This window comes from Eutrema salsugineum, unplaced genomic scaffold, assembly GCF_000478725.1.
Source record: "Eutrema salsugineum unplaced genomic scaffold, Eutsalg1_0 scaffold_4, whole genome shotgun sequence".
Classification (NCBI taxonomy): domain Eukaryota; kingdom Viridiplantae; phylum Streptophyta; class Magnoliopsida; order Brassicales; family Brassicaceae; genus Eutrema; species Eutrema salsugineum.
In genome coordinates, this window is record NW_006256686.1 from 11,354,868 (window position 1) to 11,365,826 (window position 10,959).

The following is a 10,959-nucleotide window of genomic DNA, read 5'->3' on the forward strand; positions in this document are numbered from 1 at the left end:
CATAAGTCTTAACATTCGACAAAGAAGGAGGACATCACTCCTTTTGATTACTGACATGAAATTAAAGATAGTTAAGAAAGAGAAGTTCAGGATTTGATGAAATCAAATTACACATCTCTTGTTCCAGAAGATGAAGGATGGGCCGAATCCCTTAGCTTTTGCCAAATCCTGAACAAATACATAAAATAAAAATAAGTAAGGATAACTAAAATAAATTTAAAATTGAAAATGTGATTATTAAGGTAAGGAAAAATATTACTTGGCACGGAGATCGTTTACTTCATCAATATCTGGATGAACCAAGAAACGTGAGAGCTTTCCTTCTTCAAAATCAGAGATCGTAATTTCATCTATATAAAAAAGGAAATTATAAGGAAGAAAACAATTTGATTAAAAAATAAATTATCAAAGCAAAAATAAATACATAATGGCTACTTACTCTCGTTCTTCTTAACAACCCAATCAGTCAATACACATATGGGATATGGTCCTTTAAGTAATTCGCAGTTTAATTTATCCTTGATTTCATAAGCCGAATTACCATGTGCGACACAGTTCATTGTGTTACCCCTAGAGATAAAGAAAAATTCTTACTAAATAGAAATTTCTATAATCATAAAATCAAATAAAAAATAGTAGAAGGCATTACTCTATATCGCTGATACGAAAATGTAGGGTTGGAACACTGTTCTCATCATTGAAATCGAATTCAACATTGCCAATCTCCTTATCAAAAATACCCATCAAATCTGAATAAAAACCCAATAATCAATGCATGTCTATATAACATAACTTTATTTTATTTTGTTGTGAATATATGATAAACAAAAATAGACGTATGTATTTTATACAAAACAGAATAATATTAAAAGGAAACATACTGATCGGGTAGTAGTAAGAAGGACAGCTGTAAACACTTGGAAAATCAATGATTTTGATGAAAAGATCCTGGCTCAAAGGTCTGATATAATTCACCTTTACACTCTGATTGAGAATGATCTTGTAAGCATGATTTGTGGTTCTTTCCTTCCAACCAGAGTTAACCAAGCGAAACTGTGAAAGTCGAAGCCAAGAACCTTCTTGGAAAACCCTCTTGTAGAAAGAGAGTTTGAAGTCGTTAACCATAGCAGCAACTCGAAATCCCTAACAAATTTTAATATTTAGTTAAATAAGCAACAATTAACAACCACCAAATAATTGAATTCTGTGTACAATAACGAATCTTACCATTTCATCAACCAAGATGAAAAACATTCCTTCATGGCCTTCTGAATCAACCGTATCCCATCTCTTGAGAACCTTCACTTTGATTGTCTGTTTGAACTCCTCCCATGGTGTGAGATCTTTAACCATTGAATAGTCGGCCATTTTTTATGCAGAGATATTGATGCTTTTTTTTAGGTTTTCTCTATGTTAAGGATGAAGTTATTATCTCACAGAGGAAGCTATATATATAGAAGATGTAGTAAATTTATTGAGTAAAGTCGCGATGGTTGGAATAATTGTAATTGCAATAAATACAAAAATGGAATATTTCTTTTGCTAAAAAAAGGAATAAGGTAACCGAATCTAGTTCAATCTGTGTAAGAAGTTGTCAGTAGATGTATCAGTTTATATTAAGAAAGAAGAAAAAGGAAGTTACAGATGTAACGATACAAACAAATTTTTATCAAATACAATTAATATTTATGCAAAGATACAGAGGCTATATTAATTCCCTTTATATAATTAAATTTCAATATTAATAAGTTGTGTAACATTTAATTTTCATAAAAATTAAGAAACTATATATACTTTCATATCGAGATGAATATTTTATATATTACAAAATTAAATTGAGTATAAGTTGGTTTAGTAACCAAAATGTATATAAATCAAAGTGAATTTTATGGGACGTGAATCTATACATGCAAAAATATTTCCAACGAAAATAGCAATAAATGAAAAGCTGAAATCAGATATTGATCAAATCAAGTCAATATTGCCACCTTGCATGCACAGGTCCGAAAATTATGTATTCAACAATAATCCAACTACCAAACGATATGAAATTAATTGGTTACATTTACAATGAAATAAATATTTGACAAAAACATGCACTATTATTATATTATGAATACGATTTTGCCAAAGAACATAACTGTCTATATATAGTTTTATTAAACATTTAAAATGTAAATTTCAGATTATTGAGTTCATATTTATAAATAATGTATTAAAAAGTAAATTTCAGATTATTGAGTTCATATAAATATTGACAACAAAATCATAATGAACGACATTTTTGTTACATCATAAAATCAATAGTAAATTCAATAAAAAGCAAAGTTCAAACATCCCATGAGTAAATTTATGTCAGATACAAAGAAAGAAAGAAAGACATTAATAAAAAAGTAAATAATTCAACATATTAAAATCTCAAATACATGGACCGATCAGTTTCTAGGCTTCACGGAAGATGAACTTGCCTCATCATCATTACAACCCAAATCAATGACATTTGTAGGTTTATTCTGGGTATTCCAAAACCTGCAAATAAATCAATTATTGTAAGCAAACATAGCAAACCAAATATTTGATTATATTTAAAATAAGGTGCATATAATAGTTTACCTTCTAACAAAAGTTTTGGCTCGTGGACAATCAGGATGAAACTCGATTCTAGAAATCCCTCCTCTACACCGAATATAGTATCCAGCTATGAAAATAATATAAATGTTATTTCATAGATATCACAATAAAGATATCAATAATAAATCAATATTAATAATGTAATTTCAACTAACCTTTGCTTTGTTTAACAGACCAGTCGGTTAACATAACAACAAATGGTAACTGACTTTCACTGAAGATCTTGTCATTGAAATCAATTGCATGTGGTCCTAATGCAACACACGATAACAATAGCCCTCTACATATCGATTACAACAACATATTATTTAACAAAAAAACTGTTTATTGACTCATTAACAAATACATCAACCAAAAAAACATTGGAAACTTACTTATGATCCTTGATAGTGAAAGATATACTGGCATTCTTCTTATCCTGTCTTTCAGGGTATGAATCATCATTCACCGTATCTAGTGGATCAATATTAATAACAATCCCGAGAATATCTGAAGAAGAAAATCAAATTACAATTTATATGCTATGTAGTCAGTTTCTTAATTAAGATAAATAGTAATGAAATATAAGATTTATAATAATAGGCATAACTATACCGATAGGAAGACCAGGCTCTGTTTTGCCACCAAGCACATCAGAAAAAGAAACAAAACCCTGTGCAGTATCAAATTCGATAGGATCTATGTGATCCAATTCAGTGTTATTTAAAAACCTGATACAACTACCAATAGGAGAATTTGGTTCATCTGATGTTTCATCAAAGACCACAAATTCTGAAATACTTATCCAATCTCCTTCTTCAATTGTCTTGTCGAAAGATTTGATTAAATCAGAAATATATAGATAAGCTTGAATAGTTTCACCCTGAATATATAAGATAATTTAGAAAATACAAACTAATAACTCAATGTAATATAACAAAAATAGAACAATATAAGATAACAATAAAATAAGTACCTCTTCGTACATCAACATAAATTGTAACGATGGACGTTCCCTTGGATGTTTTACATGCCATTTCTTCAAAACTTTGCATCTTATAGTCCAGTTTGTCTTGTCAGAATGCAGATCTGTAATGAGGTCATAGTTTTCCATTAAAGGGTATTCTAGAGAGCTTTTGATTTTCAGAAACATAGTAACTGAAGGTTTGAATAAGAAAATGGTAAGAAATAGGTGGTCTCGGAAATATTAATGTGTTTAGATATTTTTTTAATTTCCATTATTGTATGAAATTTATTTACATTAAATTATGCACATATAAAATCAAATATATATTTATCATATCGATAAAGTTACTTACACAGCTAGTCAATATGTATTGAAGACATAAAAGGAAAACAGATTTATGTCATTGTGTTTTCAAATCAACTACAAAAGTCGTAGAGAATATTCGATGGTAATTTGTATACGCAACAATGTGTTATATAAAAAATCTGGAATATATATAACGCAAGAACTAAGGTACTAAATATTTTAATGTCTCAATAAATTATCCAACTGAATTCGAGATATTAATGTAGGCAAGTTTCATATGTCATAGAAATACTGGATATGATTATTGAAATATAATATGGAAAGTAGTAAAGTTCGTCATATGGGAAGACTCAAAAATTTCAAAAACAATTACATACAATAATTACATTATTATGCATGATGAAATATGGTAAGTCCATATTATAAAGTATAATAAATACTCTAAATATTTAAATTATAATTACAACAAATGAATAAATAAACTGACAGATTAAAAATCTAACTGCTTGATAAAACATTTCAGTAATCAAACAATCTGATAACATTGTTTATTTCGAGAAAATGGACTACAACTGATTATAAAATAATTTAGTAAATTACTTTCTTATTATGACGAAACTGAATGTTGAATGTTGAGATGTGGTTGTACTCGATTATTCTCAGTTGGATTGATTATAAATCCTGTAAAATGATAAAATGTAGTGAGTAAAGGGAAAATGTTAATATAATAAACTCTAAACAATTTATGCAAATTAGTACTTACAAAACCTAATAAATCTTTAATGGCTGATACATCTAATTCCTTGTAGACTCGTTTTACAAACTGCATTAAAGATTACTGATAGTTAAGTAATCTAAAATGAAATAACCAATAGTATTACAATCTGATTACAATAAAGGGGTTTGAAATACCTTCCACATATCTGATAGGAGAAACAACAGTAGAAATTATGAACTGAATAATAAAGTTCGAAGTTGTGGTAATGTCTTCATCATGAATAGGAATAAGAGTGAAATCTTCTATTGTAACCCACAAATTTTCTACAATACTATTCTCGAAAAATTGAAGGTATTTTCTATAAACTGTAGCATAAACTGTATGGCCCTGGAATACAAACACTAAACGTGTTTCTTAATGTAGCAAATAATAAAAATACTGAAAACGAAAGCAAGGATATCATTACGATTACCTCTTCGTCTTTTAGTTTCATATTGAGAGTAGTTCCCCGTTGTGGAGTATATTGTTTCCACTTGTGAATAATTTTAACTCTAATTTTCCAATCAGTAGTAAACGGATCTAAATCAGATATATAATCGAAAATACAACTCATGACTATAAAGCATATAAGAATCAAAGTAAGGCAAAACGATATAAATATAGCATGGTATACTATTTATATAAAGTGACACCTTTGTGATAGGGTTTTCCTTTAACTATATGGAATATTATGGAAAAGGATACTGCCAAGATATTCGGAATATAGTTGTTCGATATCTACGTGAAATATATTGTGTAAGCTAAAATATTCAAGCATATCATTATATCATTAAATCAACGCTACACACTAATAAATTAATAAGATCAATAAATTTATTTGATTGAATGTCAACTCTAATGAATTTGTATAACTTGAATAATTTCTACTTGCTTGGATGTGAAAATCAGACTATAATTAAGTGAGGGGGGTATTGGTTAAACAAGACATCCATACATATAAGAAATTATTTGTAATATACAAATATGAATGATTCCAATTAGTGTTTAATTGTATAGAAATGTATATAAAACTAAATTATATGTCAAACTTTATCAAATTATAATATAAGCTATGTAGGTATGGAGGTCAAAACAATAGCTTCGATGATATGATCATCTAAAATAGTTAAACGCAACATAATATAGTTTAAAATTCCTGCTTTTATTATACTTCAAATAACAAACCACAGAAAATCTGTAAACGGAAAAAGACAAATCCTACGGGCTAAGAAAAAAATAACTGAAACATAAACAATGAGATATTGTAGTAAATCCTAAGAAACAAAGCAAGCAGGAGAATGCATAGCCTTAAAGAAACGAAGACTTCAGTCATCAACTTTCTCTTTCTTAACAGGCTTCAGAGAAATCTTTTGTTCACTCGCCAAAGCCTTCATGTCCCCATTAGAAGCTTTCTTAGAAGTAGACTGCTCTCCATTATGATCATCAAAGTCAATCATCTCATCGCTTTTCCTTTTTGACTGTGGTGAATTATCATCGTCGCCGCTGTCAAGTAACATCTTAGGAACCTAAAATGACAAATTTAAACAAATATGTTTATGTACAGGCATATAATATTAATGAGAGGCATCTAATTCCTAAATAGCAAACCTGTTCATCGGGAGTTATAAACCCCATTTCATCAGACTTGACATCAGGGGTAGTCTATAAATAAAACAATAAGTTAACAATAATCAAAAGGCAATGAAATATGAATAAATATTAATAGGAATAAATAGTTTAGGGATCAAACCAAAAATCCAGATATTTCTGAGAATTCTTTGACCATGTCACTTTGGGTAACAATTTTTGTAACTTTGTAAACATCACTGTTGAAAACGATGTTTGAACTCTCAATAGATAGCTTGAACAGATAAGTTTTCCCACAAATGTTACTAATTGGAAGAGGGAGTACATCTGGATCTTGGATCTGCAAGCAATTTAGCAAACATATAAGTTTTCTAATATATATAGTAAGATTCACTATAATAGAGTTGATAGTAATCTGCATAACTACCTCTTCCACAGATTCAGTCAATTGTGCAGCTGTTTGATTTACAACTTCCATGGCAAGCTTATCAAAGATTAAGAACTTTGTTTCGCCAGTGTTGTCCATAACACGGAAAGTCAGCATAAACCTATGTTAGCATAGAAAAATATATGAATATGAATATATATAGAAATTACAAATATTCTTTTTTCACAACAAATTGCATCCAAGACTTATGCTGGTACGACACTTTCAACATCATCCTTACATTTGCCACATTTCCATAACTGTTTAGGAAATGGCCTACCAGGATATTGCTCTTTCAACAAATCCATATCAAGAGGAAGCACATTTTTAGAGCACACTTTGCATGACATATAGTACCATCCAAACTCAGTGTCAATAGACATGATGGTAGCCATAGTCACACATTTTTCAACCTAATAATTGAAGCATTACTTTCTTTTAAAAACCCAATCGCCATTTATTGTTTAAGAAATATGTATACCACACAAAATAAATACCTCAGATGCACCAAGTATTTCACTTATTGTCCGGCGAGGGGTATGTAAGAAGAAATCATCTCTTACAGAAACAGAATTGACAATGGTCAATTGGTTAGGGTGTGTGTATGACAAAGGCACATCATCTTTTGGTAAGCTGTAAAGAAAAAATATATATTGGATTTTAGTGACATGAAAGTAAATTAAATGGAAAATTGATAAAAGTTATAGATATGAATATACCGGTTTCTAAAAGAATTTATTTCAGGGAGATCAGGATCTGTCATCACAATGGAAGAACTGTAACAATTGCCAATACTCCATACACCTAAATAATGAAATGTCTTGAAAGTTATATATATTTTTTAAAAACGATATTTTGTTTGTTAACAAAAAACATTAGTTTCGTACCTGGATACAATCTTAACTTTCCGAATCTTAACACGAAACAAATGGTAGCATTAGTTGCATGTGTAGCAACACTCTCCAAACTTTCGGCATAATTCCCCCAGAGAACACAATTCAGGCGCACATCACTAAAAGACAAAAAATATATTAGACGTCTTATTAACAATATATAGGTCTCAAAGGGAATTAAAAAACCTGGTGTCACGAAGTGTCATTGTTAGACGTTTGGTCTGTTTTTTGTTAACATTGAGAATCTCAACCTCACCAATACTAACAATTTGTCCAACAATATCTGTAAAATAAAAACATAAACCAATAATTAGATGTAACATGCTTTGGTTCATATTAGTAATGTATGCGAGATATAAATATACCATTTACCTATTAGAAAATCAGGATTCAACTTGCCCTCGTGAATATCAGCGAAGTTCACTAACTTCAACCCAAGAATTGTGGCATCCAGATCTTCAGAAGGTCTGACAGACGTCATGGCAGCAAACTGGATCTTGTAAACATGAAAAGTAGTCCTGAACTTACCACCATTGTAAGTGACTTGAAAATTAGTGATGATCTTAGTAGTTCTTTCCTCTAGAAGATTTTCAAATTTTTTAATGAACTGCTTCTTCATACTAACATGCATAGTTTGATTCTGCATGGCAATATAATAAGAAGCAAAACGTTAAAAATATATATATAATCAAAATGGAACAGTATGAATAACGAACAAACAAAGTACAAAACAATACCAGTTCATCGACAACGACCATCTCCATCGTCTCGATCACATTCAAATACTGTTTCCACAACTTCAGTATCTTGACACGAATCCTCCATTGAGTTTTGAATGGCTTTAGGGCAGTGAGGGATGTGAAGGTCGACATCGCAAACTTTGCAAGTGGGAGTATATAAGCTAAATATTGCTTAGATGGTGTGATGAATTTGATATCAACAGTGGTAACTATATATAGCGAAATGACGAATGCGGTGAGTCTAGGGTAAATCTTCGATGCAATCTTTAGAAGAGGGAAAGTATTGTAAGCGGTCAATTATGAATTTGAATTTGAAATGACGTTGAAATTTGATAGATTTAAGCAATTTTGATATATTTAAATTGCAATATTAGACCCGGAAAACAAATTTAGATGGGATAATGAACAATTGAACATGGATCACATGAATCTGGAAGAAAATAAAAAATAGAATGGGAAAATGTGAAACAGCTGTCAAAAATTATGTCGGAAGCGTTGACTTAGATTGGAAATTCTGACAAAAACAGACAAGACTTTAGCATTTATTCTTTAATAGTTTCTAAGACTTTGGTTGGACCACACATTCTCAATTATTTAGTGAAACTTTACACTCGCCGAATTACAAAAGATTTCCTTGTCTCCCTTAATTTTTTTTTTTTTGTCTCCCTTAATTTTGACTAAGAAAAAAAACATAGTTGTTGTTTCACGTTTTAAAATTGTTAAAATCCACACTATGTGACTTGTATACATTTAATCATTATTGATGTAATGATTCACGTCTTATTTTCGCATTTCACATCTGTGAGATGTGCCACGTAAATGTTTGATTCCCCGAGGAGGCAAAGTTTATAAATTTATTTAGTTGATAAGATCCCAAATAATTTGATATTGTAATACACAAACTTCTCAGGGGGCTAAGTTTTTTATCATTAACTAATTAAAAATATATTTTTTACCAAATAATGGGCTATCTGTATTTATAATTTGGTATATATCAAAATCTTCTCATTCTCTTCTTTCCATCTCTCACAAGGTCTTAGCCAAGAAAATGAAGCAAACTTTATGCCTCACAGTTCTCTTCTTCATCTTCCTTTTCTTTACCACAAGTTCGTCTGCAATTAGAAGAGGTATGTTATTAATATATTAGTAGTGATTTGTTTTATTTCATCTTCCTTCATTTCTAAATCTTAATCTTTAATTACGAAAAGAGGATCCAGAGCTAAGTCCATTAGTTTCAGCTATAACAGTGGAAGACGGCGCGGTTGAGGTAACTCCTAATTTTTTCCTTATAGTTCCTTATTTTAAATTTTACTAGAACCATATGAAAACCACCTACTATGCTGAAAAAAAATTAAAACTGTTTTTAGATGCATACCAAGAACCTTTTGCATTTAATAATTTTCTATAGTATTGTCTAGGGTTTACATTCTGAAATTGATATTAGGACTTCAAAATTGAATTTTTATCTTATATCTGCTTGTGATTTTATCTTTTCATTTTTCTTGCTTCACAAAAGGAAAAAAAATATGAGAACTATAGTGGTGTATTTTCTCCTAGTTTCTATACACAAGATCTGATTATTGCGAAATAATAGAGTTAATGAACGTAATTAAAAGTAGTTCGTAATTATATGCAGTCTCTGAGATAATATTTAAACCGTGTATTTTTTTCTTATAATATAATAAATAAACAGAGCTTGATGGGGATGGATTTTTGCGGAGAAGGAGATGAAGAATGCTTGAAGAGAAGAATGATGACCGAAGCTCACTTAGACTACATTTACACACAACACCATAAGCATTAACATAATAATTACATTAAATTTTGCAAAACACTTGGGCGTGTCTAGTGTGTTTATTTAGCTATGTATTGTATATGTAGGATGAACGAGATATTTTTCATTCGGAACAATCATATAACACCAAATCTACCCGAAGTCTGGGGTTCGATCTAAACCTATACTAATTAATAGTTCTAATAATATTTTCACACAAGCAAAAGTTCTCTATCTACTTAAACAAAAAGTTCTCTATCTAATCTATGGTTGATCTTTACAAAGTATATAAACTAAACATAATCCAACCAAACCCAATCCTAAACAAAATAAAAATATAATTCCAAAAGCTTTTTTTTTTTGGATTTTGAGTAGCTTGGGTTAAGTTTAAGTACGATATTGGAACCAAAGAAAAATCTGTTCGTTTCGTTTTGGCTGTTGGTTTCGCATCGATTCTATTTCTAAAGTGAAGAACCACCTTTGGATCTGAGATATTTTTGGGTACAGTTTTGATCAGCACTGATTCAGATATTTTTATCTAAATTATCCAAACTATCCAAATCAGAAAAGTATATTGGAACTATCTATTGTAATATATGCGAAGTGAATCGGACTCTGGTTCAAAACTCAGTTTTTATGTCTTTTTGTTAAATTTATTTTAATACCTTTAATAAAAAACATTCTCTGACTGGTCTGTTTTATTTAATAATAAATCTGTAATCAGAGAAAAAATAATTCAATTCAGAACTGGCTTTAAAAGAAGTAGTCTAATCACTTTTTTTTTTACCGAAAATATAATATATATTTGCCAACTGAATATTTCTTAAAAAATCAATATAATTGTGATAGTTAATTACTTACCTTCTAACTCTTTGTGTTCTATTTAGCGCAGACGGCC

At 29.8% G+C, this 10,959-nt stretch overlaps 1 protein-coding gene and 1 long non-coding RNA gene across 2 annotated transcripts; one reads left to right on the plus strand and one right to left on the minus strand.

Annotated features, from left to right (window-relative positions):
- Positions 1-5,965: 5,965 nt before the first annotated feature.
- Positions 5,966-8,419, minus strand: LOC18013636. The gene is made up of 9 exons (XM_006419044.2): positions 8,285-8,419; positions 7,920-8,187; positions 7,734-7,830; positions 7,152-7,287; positions 7,012-7,067; positions 6,655-6,775; positions 6,391-6,567; positions 6,249-6,302; positions 5,966-6,166 (listed from the first exon to the last, which is right to left on the minus strand). The coding sequence occupies exons 1-9, from the start codon at positions 8,417-8,419 to the stop codon at positions 5,966-5,968; spliced, it is 1,245 nt and encodes a 414-aa protein (XP_006419107.2).
- Positions 8,420-9,107: 688 nt separating this feature from the next.
- On the plus strand, positions 9,108-10,248 carry LOC18013637. The gene is made up of 3 exons (XR_002898311.1): positions 9,108-9,414; positions 9,496-9,554; positions 9,981-10,248. It is a non-coding gene; the product is annotated as an uncharacterized LOC18013637 (long non-coding RNA).
- Positions 10,249-10,959: the final 711 nt, after the last annotated feature.

What these genes read in the sequence shown, in the direction of transcription:
- LOC18013636 (XM_006419044.2), bottom strand. Translation starts at nt 8,419, where the DNA reads ATGTCGACCTTCACATCCCTCACTGCCCTAAAGCCATTCAAAACTCAA. An exon ending in TGGTCGTTGTCGATGAACTG is followed by an intron (nt 8,188 to 8,284) that starts GTATTGTTTTGT and finishes ATTGCCATGCAG; the next exon opens with AATCAAACTATGCATGTTAG. An exon ending in AAATACTTGGTGCATCTGAG is followed by an intron (nt 7,068 to 7,151) that starts GTATTTATTTTG and finishes TTCAATTATTAG; the next exon opens with GTTGAAAAATGTGTGACTAT.